At 39.7% G+C, this 18,471-nt stretch overlaps 1 protein-coding gene across 1 annotated transcript in view; it reads right to left on the bottom strand.

Moving 5' to 3' along the window:
* The window catches only part of Dock3 (dedicator of cytokinesis 3), a 480,991-nt gene that overhangs the window by 144,705 nt on the left and 317,815 nt on the right, over nt 1-18,471 (bottom strand). Inside the window, exons 12-13 of the mRNA XM_029554349.1 lie at nt 15,347-15,435; nt 7,405-7,530 (exon numbers count right to left, since the gene is read on the bottom strand). Of these exons, the coding sequence (XP_029410209.1) occupies nt 7,405-7,530; nt 15,347-15,435 (215 nt within the window). The remainder of the gene's footprint in view (nt 1-7,404; nt 7,531-15,346; nt 15,436-18,471) is intronic.

Genomic DNA, 18,471 nt, shown 5'->3' with positions numbered 1-18,471 from the left:
TAATGGGTATACTAAACTACTATGTGTAAAATAATAATCTAGATTCTTATGAGATTACAGAAATAGCTGTGGGAGCAAAGCAATAAATCTGAGGCCAACTTATCATGATAGGAATTGGCCTGAAATACTCTAGGGTCCTTACAAAGTGAACGTTCTGATAAGATAACAGTGCTGTTCAGTCACCAGAAACTTAGCAGGTTGGGAAGTACTGTGACAGTCTGGCTTCCCCAAAGTATTCATCCTAATACACTCTGGAGAAGCAGAGGATGGCATGGTTGCAGTATCTTCTAAAAGTAGTTTCTTTTTCTTTTCTTTATTTTTTTTTATGTGTATGAGTGTATTGCCTGCATGTGTGTAAGTGCACCCATGTTGTGCAATGCCTGCAGAGGTCAGAAGAAGGTGTCGGATTCCCCTGGAACTGGAGTTATGGATGGTTGTTAGCCACCATGTGGGTGCTGGGAATTGAACCTGGGGCCTCTGCAAGAGCAGTCAGTGCTCTTAACCACTGAGCCATCTCTCCAATCCCTAAAAGTAGTCTCTTAATAAATATCAGAGCCTTTGAGGTCTAGCTCAAATGCCAGAACATTCTGCTAGAAAGATTACCTTTTGTCAGATACTCCAGCCTTGCTTGGGAGTTTGGGGTCATATATATCACATGGTTCCAGCCTATGTGGAATCCCATCCTGGTAGAAATGGTCTACAAGGGTCTCACAAAATTGGGCACACAGTCTTGCTTGTCTTCTTTATTATATTATATTCACACTCTAGTTACATAAATTATTCATACCACAAAGAGGCTTTGAGTTCAAGTAAAATAGTATTTAATACTATATTAATTTATACTTTGTTCTAGATAGGATTATAAAAGGCTTCTGTGGATATGCTTTCTTTCCCTTGGGACCATAGAAAACAAGAATTGAGTTTCTTCTGCAGGATATAGTTGCTTTCTTGAGATGGTGCCAATTCTCTCTCTTGGCAGAAAAGGAGGATGTATCCTGGCAGCATTCATCAAAATGTAGAGATGCTAGATGCCATTCTATTCAGAGTTTCAGGAATGTGAGATCAAATTTTATTTTGTAGTTCTTCTTCTTCATCTTTTTTTTTTTTGGTCTTTTTGAGACAGGGTCTCACTATGTAGACCAGGCTGGCCTTGAACTCACAGAGATCCGCCTGCCTCTGCCTCCCGAGTAGTTCTTATTTTCTTGTGGAAGGGGAAGACTTTTGGGGAGGATTTCACTAGATTATTCAAAAAAGATAGGCTTTTTATTTTCCTCACCACGTCTTAAGCAACACGCTTCTGGTTTTTATCTCTACAAAGTCAGTAACGCTCTGTTCTAACAGGATGACAATATGGAAGAAGTATGGTATACTTACATATGATAAATCCTTTCTTGGGTCAGAATGTGATGATCTTTCAACTTTTTTTGGAGCCAGAAGTAATCATTCCTAGTCTATCTTTTAGAGATAATGCCAAAGCCTAGTGTTTTTTCCCTTTAATACCCATGAGGTCAAGCAGGCCCTGGCCAAAGCCTCATTTGATAAAGATTGATTGGGCCAGGCATGGTGGTGCACGCCTTTAATCCCAGCACTTGGGAGGCAGAGGCAGGCAGATCTCTGTGAGTTCAAGGACAGCCTGGTCTACATAGTGAGTTCCAGGACAGTTGGGGCTACAGGGAGATCCTGTCTCAAAAAGACCAAAAAAAAAAAGATTGACATGAACCCATTTGAAGTAAATCATTTAATCACTTTCCTTGAAGAGATTTCTTTTTCCCCCCAAAGTAATGTCTTTGCATCTTTGCCTTTCTTTTTTTTTTATTATTTTTTAATCTTTTCCCTTCTTAAGAAATATGTCCCAGTATAGCAGAAGAGAAGCTTTCTGCCTTTCTGATTCTGTGTAGTTTTGAACAGGAGCTCCCAATTTTCTTTACAATTTGAGTAACTCATAATATCTCATTTAAAAGTCCTTTCCTATATCTATGCACTTCAGACTTGTTAAGATCTTTTTAAAAACATTCCAACATGTCCTCAGATCTTAATGAACACCCAAAGAAATACACAGTTTTTTAGGATGGGCTAGTAGTTTCTCTTTTTGGTCTTGTCAGTTACATAGGAAGGTGAGACTGATGAAAGATTAATAATGTACATGACACCCCACCCCAGTATTGCAACATTCCATGAAACAAATGGTGATGGGAACAAAGCAGGCAATAAACAGACAGGACACACAAAATCAAGAACTTACACCCAACTATCTTCATCTCTGCATCACAAAGAAAGGGGCGAGAATGAGGGGGAACAGCACAGAGAAAAATAAGAACAATTAAGACAAACAGGAAACGTGAAAGAAACATCACTTGCAGGTTGGTGATGAAGCATGTACTTCTTATCAAGGGTCAAAGAAAATGACAAGTGTATTTCTGAGCACAAGGGACAGGGTGATAGAGTCCTCAAGAGGGATGCCACGTCTGCATAGCTGTCTTCTGATGGGCAAACCCAGGGCAACCCAGGGACAAGTAACATTTGCCTTAGACCTGACTCAGTAGTGACAAACATCTCCAAAGAAAAATACTTTCTAAAACATGGTCATTTTTTAAATTAAATTGTGTGTGTGCATGTGTGTGTGTGTGTGTGTGTGTGTGTGTGTGTGTGTGTGTGTGTGTGTGTGTGTGTGTGTGTGTGTGTGTGTGTGTGTGTTTATTTATGGTATAAGAGGACAACTTTTCAGAGCAGTTCCACCATGGGTTCTGGGGATAGAACTCAAGTAGTCTAAGCTTGCACACCAAGTGCTTTGATTCACTAAGCCATCTTGCCAGTCCTTAGACATGGCTCTTAAAGGGATTCCTAAACCAGCAGCATTACCATCACTTGAGAGCTTATGAGAATTCTAAACTTATGGATCCCAACTCAATGAATCAGAAATTCCTGGGTGGTCTTAGCAATCTGTTTTTCTAAACCTTGCAAGTATTTCCTATGCATATTAATATTAGATAATCACTGCTTTACAGGAAAGCAGTCTTTAGTTACAACAATATACCAAGGCATAGGTGGACTTTTTACATCAAGAAGGAAGACCATTTAACTAATTTGAAACCTGGTCCATATGACCCAGAGTCAATAAATAGCTTTAGAAATTCAGGTCTTTGAAAGCAGGTTAAAACATTGTACTTGCCACAGAATCACAACAGAACCCTAGTTCCCATTTAATCTCAGGACACAGACTTTTCAGGAAAGGTAAGAAATAAGAGAACACAGAAGGTGTTGGTGCCTCTTTGCTGGTTTAAGTATTGTCTGGAGAAGGATACAGCTCCTCTTCAACAGGTTTTAATCAGGTTAGTCTTTTGGCTGACAGTGTTATTTAAAGTATTATTGTGGTTAATGCTGACATGTGAGACACGGGGAACTGTGTTAATACATACTTGTCCCCTTGGAACATCTGTCCTACTTAAGACTTAATATTCATCTTCTTTAAGATATATATGGAAAGGACTAAAGGTGTGTTATAGAGAATTATAAGTCTGGAAGGAGAAGGTACCCAGAAAAATATTGTGATTTACCAACAAAAGGCTTTATATGCTCAGTTTAAAAAACTGGGGAGATGGCTCAGTTGTGCTTGTTGTACAAGGATGAGGACCTGAGTTCAGATCTTCAGTACCCATATAGAAATCTAGGTGAGGTGTGGCAGTGCATGCCTGTAACTCCTGTAAGACAGGAGGATTCCAGGGGCTTGTTGGCTAGCTAGTCTAGCTAACTTATAAGCTGAAGGTTCTGTGAGAGACCCTGTCTCAAAAAATAAGATAGTGACCTGAAATGACACCTGATGTCAGCCTTTAGCCTTCACACACACACACACACACACACACACACGCACACACACACGTCATATAATACATATGCACATATCACACCATACCAGAAACATACACAAAAAAGAAAAAAAAGAAAAAGAACAATCTATGAGCTAGATGTGGTGGTTCACACCAGTAATTGCAGCATTTGGGAGGCAGAGGCAAAAGGATCAGGAGTTCAAGGTCGATCTTATTTACATAGGGAATTCAAAGCAAGTCTCAAAAAATGAGTAAATGAATGAGTTAAATAAATAAGTGAATAAAGGCTTAAATTCCCACATCTATTTGTTCTTTTAAAATGTAACATGATATTTTCTGGCATGCTTTTCTATGGGAAGTAAGGGTGACAGCTCCCAGAATTCCTACAGTATCACTGCTGCCTTTTGTTCATTATTGTGGATTATTAGTTGAGCTGGATGGATGGCTTAGTAAGGGATTCAGTTGTGGCACGGAGGAAGATGTCTTCTGCTTATAGCATTCACCTTATGAGTATATAAACTCCCATGGAAAACAATAAGATGTCAGGAAGACCTCTTAAGAAATGACATGGTAGACACTGGTGTGACTAGAGTCTAAATTAACTCCTCCATACAGCTCTGACAACATGTTTTGACAGGGATCTATCTGGGCCAGCTTGACAAAAAAAGACCTCTCCATATGAGTGTCTGGTAATTTCTGCCAAATTCTGGGTACTTTTAAAATAAGGATCGCAGTTTAGGAGTATTTCTAATTTTTCATTTACTGTAATTTCTCAGACTTAAGTGTTAAAATGCTCAGTTACTGACACAGTTTCTTTTCTTGTTCTTTCTCCATGTGTCAATGTGTCAAGAAAATGAAGTTGCAACTTCTTGAAATTTGGCCAGTCCATCACTGTGAGACTGAGAGATGGTGCAACTCAGATGCAATATTCTCACAGATGAAGAGTGACCCAGCTTCAGAAGGAGGGGTGGCTAGGACTTGGAACACTCACCAAGACTCTTCCCACAGTCATTGTTCCCAAGACAGACCACAACATAATACACATACACACACACACACACACACACACACATGCACGCACGCACGCACACATGCACACATACACGCACACACGTATACGCATGCACACACACCCCGTTGCAGGTACAGCCCTATCACCTTGCTTAAGGGTGGTAAACCCATTCTGACATGGGGAGGTGACAGTCGTTAACCTCAGGGGTGACCATCTGTCAAAGGGGCATTTTCCTAAGGAGGAGAAAGGATAGGCAATACAAAATATGTGCAAAATACTGCTTACTTTCAGCTGCAGTACTCAGTACTGCAGACAAACCAGGAAGTAACACGTGTATGTCCCCACCCCAGATCTCCCAGAAATGTTGTCTCTGCTTTGTAGAGCTAATTATCTGATGACCTCTTAGCTGCTCAGAGAAAGGAAAACTTCCTTAACCTCAGCTTGCCTCACTAATGCCTAGCTTTGCAGGTTTCCACAATCATTTCTAGCATAGACAGAAATCTTTTATAAACCTGTGAAGCAATGATACAAAGTGACAAAAAGTACTCCAGCAGAAGGTCTCTTTCCATAGATGAGAGTTTTTTCAGTGTATCTTTGAAATCATATTTTGCTTATGTACATTTGTATGTGTATATGCATGCATATGTGCATATATGGATGCATGTGTGTGTGTGTGTGTGTGTGTGTGTGAATATGTGGATATCAGAGGACAACTCAGGTGTTATTTCTCAGGAGCTGCCCACCTTTTTGGGGGGGGGCAGCGGTTCTCAGTAGCCTGGAGCTTGCCAAGTAGGCTAGGCTGGCTGGCCAATGAACCCCAAGGATTTACCTATCTCTGCCTCTCTAGTGCTGCAATTACAAGCATGAATAACCATGATCAGCTTTCTAAAATGGGTTCTGGGAAGTGAAATCAGGTGCTCATGCTTGCAAGGCAAGCACTTTACTGAGTTATCTCCCAGCCCTTATGTACGTTTTTGACTGAAGCTCATTTCTTCCTAGATTCTGTTTAGTTTTAATTCCATGAACTATTAGGAAAGTAATGTTCAAATATTATACAAAACTTATTAAAAGAAAGGAAGGACTTAAAGTACATATCTTAGAACATATTATTCCACAGTTAGCACCTAGATATATAATTTAAAGAAGATCACTAGATCAGTTTTGGTAACCCCCTATTCTCTTTGCAAAGCGATGCTGCCAAAAATCTAGAGACTAGGTTTAGACTCTTAATTTCCTGATTACCAGGACCAGATAAGGTTGAAGAAGGGGTCAAGACAGCATATGAGAAACTTCCAATGGAATAGTCACCTGTATAGCAGCCAGATGGAGGCCCTTCATAAACATGAAGTCTCTCAGCACTTAGCAATAAACATAATTGATCTAGTGGCCTAAATTTCCCATCCAAAGAGTCTCCTATGTTCACAAGTAGGAAATAAAGGCGGAACACAGCAGATTTCCCTGCACTCAACAGTGTCCCTGAAGAGAGAATGAAGGTGATAGAAAATAAATCTAGGCAAGACAGAGTATGTGGAAGATATCTGGAACCCATTATATGGGCCTTCTCTAAGCTCAAGTCACATTCCCCTTTGGGTATGTACTGGTAAATGTTTCCAACAAGAGGATTTAGTGAAGCACCATGAAGAACTCCTAGTAAGTGACATTTAAAGCAGTCGCAATCAACTTAGTCTATCCTGGCCTGGCTCTTCTAAACAAAGGCAAACAAGTTTTTTTTTCAGGAATTAAAACTCAACTGAGAGTGTAGGTCTACTTCTAGAATCTATTTAGACTACCAGATATTTGCCTGTTCTGATCTACTTGTCCTTGTTCATATCATCTTAGTTGTTAGATCACCTGCCAATCTCTACCAACCCCTTTCACTTCTAAAACCTCCTTCAACTCTAACAGCCCATTTGGATCCACTTTTCCAGCTCTACCTTTGTCCACCTGTGTAGGAAACGTGACTCTTGTATTGGTCTACTAGAACCATACTTGAGAGTCAATGCATTCCTAGGTTCTGCCCTGGCTCTCCATCAGGCATGAAGCAGTGTGGTGGGGGAGGTGAGACAATTCCTGGAAAAAAATGACCAGCTAGTAATATTTAGAGTGCCTACTCTATACCATTTGTGTGCTGTTTTTCTGATACATTAAAATGTATCTGCAAACCCTATACAAATGGTATTCAGTGATACTGCAGGCACATATTTTGGTATAGTTTTCTCTTTAAGCAGGAAATTCTTGTGAGGTAATCTTCTTAAAGGGATTATGGAAGAGAAAGTCATAAAAAATCATCTCCATGAGGAATATCATGTTGATTCCTATAACTAAGACTCCACACAAAGCTCATCTTCTGGACTGTGATGCTGCATTGGGGAACATGGTATGGGGCTTCTCATAAAGAATAAATGCTTACAAGACCCAAAGTGCTACTGCTGTAGACTACAACCAGCAACCTGACTTGGGATGCAGAGAATTTAATGGCTGCACAGCTCACCACCTGCTCAGGAGAGAAGCTCTGGACTCCATCCTGCTAATCCATCTCCCTCTCCATCCTCAAGCAGTTCTGCCTACCTGGCATGATGACATCAGGAAACCCCAACTTTCTTGTAATCGCTAATCCTCTATTAAATATCATGGGATTTTCTCTCCGAATCTGTTCCATGTCACCACGAAGAAGCTGTAGAGAAATAATAAGACCTACAAAAACAAAAATATTTTCTTATTCAGAATCACACATCTACCCTGTGCATAGTAGTAGAAAAGACACAAATCTCCCTACCTGTCCTGCCCCAGTGCTAGAACGCAGGGCTATATGCTGAGCAAGTACTTTATCATTAACCTATGCTCTGGTGCTTGTCTTGCAAATTTTTTGAAATAGAAAATATGAGTTACTTTGAAGAAACATAAATAGAAACTTAAAGGAATTTAAGTCAAGGTGATCCCAATATCACACAAAATTTCTTTTCAATACAGACTGAGGTCTCAAAGACTGAGTTGCCTTCCTTTAGTTCTTCAGCACCCCGGTTAGAGCCTGACTGTCACCTAGTAAATACAGACTAAGAGGGTTGTATTACCTAAGTCGTACATTCAGGAATTCAGAGAAATCTACAGACTACAAACAAGCGTGATTAACAAAGAGCCTGGTCAGGATGTTCCACATGCTAGTAATGAGAAAGCTACAATGTCTGACTATTTTTAAATTACATATTTTGATGTGTGATGTCTTATGTTAGGAGTTTGCCAAAATATGGGAAACAACTTGCTGGTTCAATCTTGCACTGGCTTATGAAAAAAATTAAGAAGAGACATGCATTCTTCCTTCAGAAAGCTACTGTACTACACAGAAAAGATGAAATGTTTTATGAGGATAAGCCTCACCTCAGACTTCATGAGAATTTCAGCCCTTCTAGGTAATCTTTGTTCAGAATTAGGGAGAATGTATAATGTCCCCTCAGGTGAACTGACTTCTAGCTTGTGTTCTTAGGATTTTGCACATTTAGAACTTCCTAAAATCCTCAATTTCTCCTTCTGAAAGGTCCCCATTGCTGCCAATGGCTAGAAAGCTGTGAGAGGCTGTTTGTAGTTAAGAGACCAACTCTGAGACTGAATGTACTAGATGTTAACAGGATGATAAGTTTAGGCACTGATCTATGGGTTAGCAGTAGGCACCCTTAGTGATTCATAAACTTGGATTTGAACAAAAGATGAACATTTGTAGAAATGAGGGAGGGTATTAATATAATGAAGACAGCCAAAGAGGAACTGCAGAAAAAGGATCATTTGGGCACTAGGAGTGAGGAGAGAATAATAAAAAAGTAGAAAAGAGCAAAAGCCAAAAGACTTACTGTTGACATCATGTCAAAAAGATAAAAGAATCAAGAAATTAGGAATATGTACTGTCACAGCTATGCAAGGTATGAAAATATGGCTCTGTTGCAGTTTAGACAGAACCATGAGGTTATCTCACAGATTATGGTAATCATATGCATCTCAAGAAACCCTAGATGATCACACAGATCATCACAGGCAAAATTAATACTAGGATCACAGTGCCTTGAAAAACAAACATTGGTTTTTCAGTTGGTAGTCTGGTTGATAATCAGGGTTTGGGATTTTTGACTACTCTAATTTTTCAGAGAATAATCAGTCATTGGGTGAATTAAACTATAATTGGTTTATGAATCTGAAAGGACTGGCGCCAGAACCAAGATCATACTGAACTCTGCAAGAGAGAGGAGCTTGCGTTGTTCCTGCTCTACCCTTATAACCCCAACTCATTCATCTTCAGTGTATTCACATAGCTATCATTTAAAAAAAATTTTACATTTAATTATTTTGTGTGCTTGTGTGTATATCTGTGGGTGTGTTCACACCACAGGGCATGTGTGGAGTCAGAGGACAACTTTTGGGAGTTGGGACTCTCCTTCCACGATGTGGGTCCTAGGGACTGAACTCAGGTTGTCAGGCTTGGTAGCAGGCATTTTTAAAAAAATATTTTTTATTTATAATTTTTATTTACTTACTTTATGTGTATGAGTGTATTGCCTACATGTATGCGAGTGCACCCATGTGGTGCAATGCTGCGGAGGACAGAAGAGGGCTTCAGATTTCCCTGGAACTAGAGTTAAGGACGGTTTGTAGCTGCCATATGGGTGTTGGGAATTGAACCCAGGTCCTCTGCAAGAGCAGTCAGTGCTCTTAACCGCTGAGCCATCTCTCCAGTCCCGGTAACAGGAATTTTTTACCCAGAGCTATTTTTACCAGCTCAGGTTATCAAATCATTTTTTAAAATAAACAATTTATTAAGAATTTCATACATGCATATAAGGTGTTTTGATCAAATCCATGCCCACTCCCTCCCCTCCAATTCCTTCCATATCTCCCCATCACTTTTTTCTGATAACTTCAAGTACACTTTCTTCTTCTTGGATTTATTTATTTTTAATGGGGCTTTTGGCTACATTCCCCCCTCTGAAGAGGTAACCCTAAAATCTTTTAAGGATTAGATAAAAGCTCCCAAATACTTTAGAAATTCTTGGCCTTTGGAACAGAGTGTGTTGCTAAGAGGTCCAAGGACATTGTGAGTTTTATCCATGAAACTGGCTACTTTTCTTTGGGGCCTTTTTACCCTAACTGCCCAGCCAATTCCTACCTCCTATTCTTATCACACCATCCTCTGAAGGGGTTACCCAAATTGCCAATAGAGAATCAGTTATTGAATCTTATCCTCACAGTAAACTCAAAAGAACTGACCTATAAGACATCCCAGCATGAGTAAATAACTGAGAATGGGATAGTCTCCAGAATCTGAAGAAGTAGTGTTTGAAGGGCAAAGGAAATGACAAAACAAAACAAAACAAAACAAAACAAAACAAAACAAAACCTCATTCATACCATTCTGTATTGGCAAGAATTGAGTCCTGTACCCACTCCCTACTTTTTAGTCTCTTCTATTTTCTAAACATTCAAATAGGCCTTGAGATACAAAACAAAACTCATACGGAGGGTTTTGGAAGTCACAGTTAGCTCTGGAGCTACACGAAAGAATTCTGAGAAGCTATTCTTTACCTTCAAATAAGAGGAATGTTTCAGTTTATGACAGACATCAAGTGCAAAAGCACATAAAGAATAAAAGAATCCACAAATGGGGGCTCTAAATACTATATTTCTTTTATAAGCTTGCATCCAGAAACATCTGGATTTCCTTTTTGGTACTAGTTTTGGGAGCTCTGGACTGGAAAACTGCTTGGAGCTCAGTAAGCTGTTCTGTAAGAACTTGGAAGATAATGCTGAATGAGGTACAGGCAATGGAGGCCTGACTCGTGAAACTTCAAAGGGAAACAAAGATTATCAGGGCTATTGTTTTATGATATTTTGAATTGAAAATCTGTGGTGGATCTGGTCAGCTGGGTTGAAGAGTCAGCTGTGATTTAGCAGAAATCAGTACCACTGAAGTGAAACCTTTGCTTTACTGGGACAATTGATGTTGGTTAGCTGGGGCTGAAAAATCAGTTGTGAGTAACAAGAGACCAGCATCACTGTGGCAAAATCTTTTGGGCAGTATTTCCTCAGGGTCAGCACACAGAAGCTATGTCCCAGAGGGAGCCTGAACCTCCATCTCAAGCTGGAAGCAGGACTTGGTAAGGTGTAAGAGTCTCCTACATGGTTCTGGTATTGAAAGCGTGAAGGGGTCATAGAGACAATCTGAGGCTTTGCACCCTGAGAGGCCAGGAGAGCCAGTGGGTAAAGGTGGAGCCTCAGTTTTGGTAGAGACCTCAGCATACTGGAGATGCTAGAATCATGGGATGACTACCAAGGGCAGTGGTAGGTGTGAAGTGGAGTTGGCTTGAGCCTACAAGACAAACTGGGTGTGCTGTGGATGACAGAGTCAGAGAAGCAGAGCTTTCCACACACTTTGGAGTCCAGAAGATCATGAGTGAATCTCAGGTGTCCAATCTTGAGCTGTTTTGCTAGATCTTGGTTTTGTTTAAGTGTGCCCCATTCTTCCCTTTTGAAATAAGACAGTAATTAACTTGTTTTGGATTTTACAGGAGCCCATAGTTAAGAGACTTAAAAGAGATTTTAAACTTTAAGAGTGTTTGAATTTTTTAAAGAGTGCAGCTTTTAATGTTGTACTGTTTTATGTTATAATATTAATATTAATATGAGATCTTGGGGATAAGAAATGGAAAAATTCTGGTTTAAAGCAATGTGTTTGCGTGTCAAGTTGACAAAGAGTCAATTGTGCTGGATAGCTTCAGTTGTCAACTTGACACACATGGGTAGAGGGAACCTCAATTGAGGAATTGTCTCTACTGGATTGGCCTGTGGCTATGTATGTGGGGGCATTTTCTTGATGGTTGAGTGATGTGGGAGGGCCCAGTCCACTGTGGGTAGTGCCACCCCTGGACAGGTGGTTCTGTGTTGTGTAAGAAAGCATGCTGAGCTTAGGCCAGGGGAGCAAGCCAGTAAGCAGTGTTCCTCCATGGTCTGTGCTCCAGGTTCCTGCCCTGAGTTCCTGCTTTGGCTTTCGCCAGTGATGAACTGTGATCTGGGAGATGTAAGATAAAATAACCTTTACTCCCCCAAGTTGGTTTTGATCAGCATTTTTATCACAGGAATAGAAAGCAACTAAGACAGTACTGATATCCTGGGTGACTGAGAACATGCCAAGTGATACTGAGTCATGGTCTTCAGGGCAAGAAAGCCTCCCTGAATAGCTCAGAAGAATGACCCAGTGCTCACCTAGTACGCAGTCAGTCCCTTGGTAGCACTTGATATTCTCCCCACTCATCATCTTAGTAGGGCCCTAAAGTCAAAGAATGTGAAATTAACCAAATCTGATTCCTCTGATTACTGATATAAGAAAGCCATTTTCTTATTAAACTTAATTTCTGTTTAAAGACTAATCCATAAAAATGTAACTAGACAAAAATGACACCTATGTGGAATATTGGACAGTTTTTGTTCTGTTACCACACTCTCATCTCCCTGCTGGATGAGGATTATGTAAATTAATATGAGTTTAAGACGTGTACTTACATAAAGCTATAGTTAAAGATCACTTAAAGTAAATAGAAAGTTTATTTTTCCAACTGCTTTGTCATTTGTTTTTCTTAATGACCTTCAGGAAGATCACTGAATGTTTAGCCTGTGGATGTACATTAAAGAGGCTAACAATGGAAATGAACTATATATATATTAAAGTTCAACATAACTGAATTATTGCTGAATGGTACATTTATGCTCAGCATTCAAAACTAACGTAGAAATTCTATCTACATTTTTGATGATTTTGCTTGAAGGAAAGAATTATGTTTTTTGAAGTAGTGCTACTACAATGAAGTATCTATGTTTAAAAAGTAGTTGAGTATGCTGGTGCATACCTATAATACCAGCTACTCAGGAGCCTAAGGTTGGAGGATCACCTAAGCCTACAAATTTGAGACCAGAAAATCCATTTATTTATTGCTTTTGTCATTATAGTGATCAAACCCAGGGACTTGTGCATGCTAGGCTCTCAGTTACTGAGTTGGGCAAAATATCGATTTCAACTACAAAGAAAAGAAACAAAGATGGTGACAGGATATAGCATAGAAACTTTTATTTTTTTAAAAAATAATGATGTTCCTTTAATTAAGGAGATTAACTAAAGACCTGAACTATTTCTTGAGCCATCTGAATTTTCTGACATGAAGACTCCAGAGTAAAGCAGGAGAAAATCCATGCTCAGAAGCTTGGCAATATAGTAGAAAGGCTAGTGGACTGGAGTCTACAGAATTGGCCTCCACTGTGGTTCATCCACTGTGGTTCATCCACTGTCATTTCACTGAGCATTCCTATTCTTTTATTTAATGAAGGGATTGAAATATGTAACTCCACAGTCTCAAACAGCTTTCAACACACTTGAAGAAGAAGTCTGCATCTTCTAGCTTTTCCACAACAGCACAGAAACTTCCTTATAAGCTTCCTAACTGAGGCTCTCTGAAATCTGTGTTGTACTAGCACAGGTGTCTTCTAACATTGTTTAAATGGCCAGGACCTATATGTTACTAAACAAAATTCACAGACTGAAGACAGCAAGGTTCCTACTTACTTTAGTAAGTGAGACGCATTGGCAACTACTCCTATTTTCTTTAAAAAATATATTATTATCACCATTTCTTTTATAAAGTTCTCCATGCTTTAATCCTATCATGTCCAAGGGCTTCTAGCTAAGGGCATTAAAAAAATCATTCAGCTTGATAAATAAAGCAAAGAACATGATAAATATTGATGTGAATGGTAATTTTCCAAATTGCTAGTGACTTTCCTTTTTCGTCCATTTATTTATTGCTTTTGTGGTTATAGGGATCAAACTCAGGGACTTGTGCATGCTAGGTACTCAGTCACTAAGTTGCATCCCTAGGACTTATATATGTGTATATAATATTTTGTATTTAGGGCTGGAGAGATGGCTCAGTGGTTAAGAACACTGACTGTTCTTGCAGAAGACCCGGGTTCAAATCCCAGCACCCACAGGGCAGCTAACAAGTCTCTGTAACTCCAGTTCTAGAGGATCCGACAGCCTCTTCTGTCTTCCTCAGGCATTGCACGACATGGGTGCACTTACCTACATGCAAGCAACACACATACACATAAAATCAAAATAATAAATAAAATATTAAAAAATATTTTGTATTTATTCTTTGAAAATTTCATATACAATGTGTCTTGATCATATCTACCCTCCCCCCTTACTCCCAACCCTCTAATTCCCCCTAAGCTCCCTAACACATCTCCCTCCAAACTTCATGCCCTCCTTTTTTTTCTTTTAAAAAATAACCACTGAATCTAATTAGTGCTGCCCATATGCACACAGCTGTGGGGGTCTCCATTGGGGCATGAGTAACCCACCAGTGGCCACATTTCATATGAATTATTGACATTTAGACACATACATATAGAAAACTGTCATTTAAAAACAGTAAAAGATGCTGGGGAAAACAGTTCAGTGGTAGGCTCTTTTCTAGCATGTGTGAGGCTCTAGGTTCAATGTCCAATGCTGCCAAAATAATAATAATAGAAACAGTGAAAGAGGTTCTCAGGATCCAAATACTATATATTTTTAAAGAATTAAGTGGTCCTAACAGAAGATTTCAATCTTTGTAGCCCCTGATGTGGATCTTCTTGAAAGAACCTCCTGATACAGAAAAGGAAGTTCTCATCAACAAGGAAAACTGCCATGCCTTGTGGTGACTTTATACTGTCATATAAGACCAACAAGTTCTCTGAAGGTAAAAAAGGAAGTTATATAAAACAGGTTATGAAATGGTTTCTAAAGCTATTCAGCACAGTAAGGTAAAAATTGTCAGGAGAAACAAGGTTTTATGTAAATTAGTTATCTGCAAGGGTATGGATAAGCTCTTAAGTTTTAAAATAGTGCTTCTAATTTAATTTAAAAAGTTCAATTTAGAAAACATAATCTACTTTATAAAATTTCACTGAAATTTAGATATAAATTATTTCAACATAGGCTTAAAAGGATGGACAATAAATTGAATTAATATGAAAGCTGCTTTGAAAGAGACTTTCTATTCTAGTTCCAGAATGACTGATTTTGGCAGACTAATCATTGATTCTCATTAATGTCAAGCTTTCTTTATGATGCTAATATTGAACAGGAATAGAAAGAAAATTGATATTAATGTTTGGTTTTTTGTTCACAAAACACAGACTTCATGCAACAAACCAAATATTTTTGCTCACTGGACTGGTGATAAAATTACTTTTGATCAAAGTACCAAAGTACACAGAATTCATCATAAAAAGAGTAAAATATATTTTGGTTATCAGATACTAAAGAAGGTCTCAAATAACTATATAAAGAACTAGTAGAAGAAAGTTCCTAGGAAGGGAAACAATTGTAGGAAATTAAACTTTACACAGAGCAACCAATCGACATCAACTGAGGTGTGTACCATCAGCAAATATACATGCAACGCAAAAATTTCTAGCCAAAGAAATACATCACCATGGCTGGCACTGGGGGCAGAGTACTTGGCACTTGACTTTCGGATGATGTTCTCATGGATCTGGGTCCACTCACTCTCGTTGTTACATCTGTAACAGAAGGAGAGGCGTTATGGCTCACAAGAATTCAAAATATCTTATCTGGTGGCTCAATGTGTAACAAGTTGAAGGATTTCTCACTCTCCTAAAGAAAGGAGTATGTTATCATCTAGCATTATGAGAGCTAAACTTCAGGAAGAAGGCTTCCAGGTCAGTTCCTGCTCCATTGCTCCAAGTCTCGTATCTGAAGTATGTCCTATCTCAGTAGTAGGGTCTTATCTTCTAGTTCTGGGAGATCACCAAGAGCTTTGGCAATAGCCTGTGTTATTTTGGGAGTCTCTTGGAACACTCTCAGCAACCACTCAAAGGGAGACCTCTTCTGCCTGGCACTGTGTTCCCTGCCAGACAGTCCCCATATATATATATATATATATGTATATATATATATATGCACTAATGCTTAGACACTGTATGTGCATTTCTCAGGTGGTTTGGGGAGCATCACATTTCTCTGGGATCCCTAGTCCTGCAAGATTCATTCATCTCTACTCTTTTTCCTCCAATCCAACATCCCTCCTCCCTCCTCAGTCCCAGTGCCCAATTATTCCCACCTCCCCCCCAATAACACCCACCTCCCACCATCCCCCCCTGTGAACTCCCACCACACGTCATGGCCCCATGGCCCCTGCATGTCCCTCCCTCCTTCCCTCCCGGTCAACACCCCCACTTTCTCTACCTCTTCCCCTGGTAACATCTATTCCCTACTATCCCCCTTTCGGATTCTTTCTTTTTCTTTGTGTATCATTTCCATTTCCCTGGCTCCTGGTAAGAAAATCAACTAATGGTCCAACCCAGCCCTTAAGCCTAATAACTATAATGACCAGTACAGCAAACTACCTCTATTGGTGCAGTAGTGGTAGTTTCCTGGAGGGTAATCAAAAGCTATCTAATTGGACTTAAAGCCCTCTCAATGGGAGTGAACTCATGGGTGGCATTGTAAATTCAGCCAAATACACATGGCTGGAGAGGATACAGATCCTAAAGAAAACCCTATTTCTGTCATAGCTCTAGACAAATGAAATTTCTTACCATATGCTAAATATAGATCCTCATATTTACAGACAAGATGGTGAATCATCAAAGAAGCTTCTTTTTGCAACAGATGAAGGCTACTTCAGAACCCCACAACTGGTCAGATACAGAGAATATACATCTGAGAGATGCTCAATCCTAGGTGACACATCTACAGTTGAACCTCTATACCTAAGGTTCATGGAATATAGCAGAATGAGGGGTAGAGAGAAAACTAATGCATCCCTTAACTCTCACCAGTGAAGCTTCCTTATACAGCAAAGAGTGATGCACAAAGAAGGACACAACTGGTCAAGTTTTAAAGAATAAGAGACTACAGAATGTGTGTATCTCTGGATAAGACTCCTATATTAAACCCAACCAACCCATGGCTCAGGGACCATTGTGGAAAGATCTTGTAAGAGCCAGGGTTGATTCATGAACACAGGGAAGCAGAGGCTGTCAGGCCACTGGAAACTTGCACATGTGAACTTGTGGCAATGGTGGCATCAAACACAGGACTCATGCCAACTCAGCCAGACAAGGGCCCAGAGTGGAGCAAGAGAAATGGGTGGTGGGCCAGTGCTAGACTGAGAACTGTTGGAGACTGATTGCTACTGGATGAGGGAGAGTATGTCTTGCTTATGATCTCTAGATAGGCTGACTAGACTCCAGTAGATGAATTTGCACTGAAGGACATCTGGTACAAAAAAATGCTTAATTGGATAAGACTTAACATGTATGGCAGAATACCCACGGTCCAGTGGGGGGTTGGATGGGGCATGGATGGTGGAGGGGGTCTAAATTTGATTAAGAACTGTTGTATGAAATGCACAAAAGCTCAATAATTTTTTTAAATCAAAGGAAAAGAATAATATTGAGTCCTTATAAAATTTATGTATTTTTCTCAAAGTCCAGAATTTGAATGGATAATAGATGCAAAAATTATTAAAATTAAAAAGAAAGGCATATGTGCTTTACTAAATTAGACATGGCTCTTTTCTGTTAAGTACAGAAGACTGACACTTGGGGAAAGGGTAGAAACCAAGATGAATCTTTACAGATGTGCATATAGCATGTAGCTATTTATATATAATGTACATATGCAATTTAGCAACTTTAAAATGAATCTCTACAAGAATATATACACATAAATATTATATATTTGTGTGTGCATATATATATACACATATATGCATATGTATATAACTTTTTTGGAGGTTCTAAGGATTGAACCCAGGGCCTCATGAATACTAAACACATGTTTTTTGACTGAACTACATCTCCAGCTACACATTTTTTTTTTAAGATGAAAAGTATCTTCCTTTCTGAAGTAGCACGAATTCTTTCTTTTCTAGTTCTACACACTCACACATACACACACACACACATCCAGAAGGTTCCTGATAGTAAAACAGTTCTCTCAACAAGTACTACTGTTTAGAAAGTGCCATGACATTAGCTTTTAATCTTTACCATATGTGCTGGACAGCTTTAGTGTCAAATTGATACACCTGGGTTGAGGGAGCCTCAATTGGGGAACTGCCTCCATTGGACTGGCCTGTGGCCATGTCTGAGGGGCATCTTCTTGATGAGTGATGTGGGAGGGTTCAGCCCACTGTGGGTGGTGCTACCCATGGGCAGGTGGGCCTGTGTTGCATAAGAAAGCAGAATGAGCGGGGGCCAGAGGAGCAAGCAAGTAAGCAGCATTCCTCCATGGCCTGTGCTCCAGCTCCTGCCTCCAGGTTCCTGCTCTGAGTTCCTACCTTGGGCTCCTGTATGAACTGTGACCCAGGATATGTAAGCTAAATAAACCCTTTCCTCCCCAAGTTGGTAGTAGTCAGAGTGTTTTGTCGCAGCAATAAAGAACAAACTAGGACAGCCTGTGTTTCATAAGAAAGCAAGCTGAGCAGGGACCAGGGAAGCAAGCCAGTAAGCAGTGATCTTCTATGGCCTGTGCTCTAGCCTCCAGGTTCCTTCCCTGAGTTCCTACCTTGGGCTCCCTAATGAACTGTG

This window comes from Nannospalax galili, unplaced genomic scaffold (assembly GCF_000622305.1).
Source record: "Nannospalax galili isolate Female #2095 unplaced genomic scaffold, S.galili_v1.0 scaffold851, whole genome shotgun sequence".
NCBI classification, from domain to species: domain Eukaryota; kingdom Metazoa; phylum Chordata; class Mammalia; order Rodentia; family Spalacidae; genus Nannospalax; species Nannospalax galili.
This window is presented reverse-complemented; position numbering and strand designations above follow the sequence as displayed.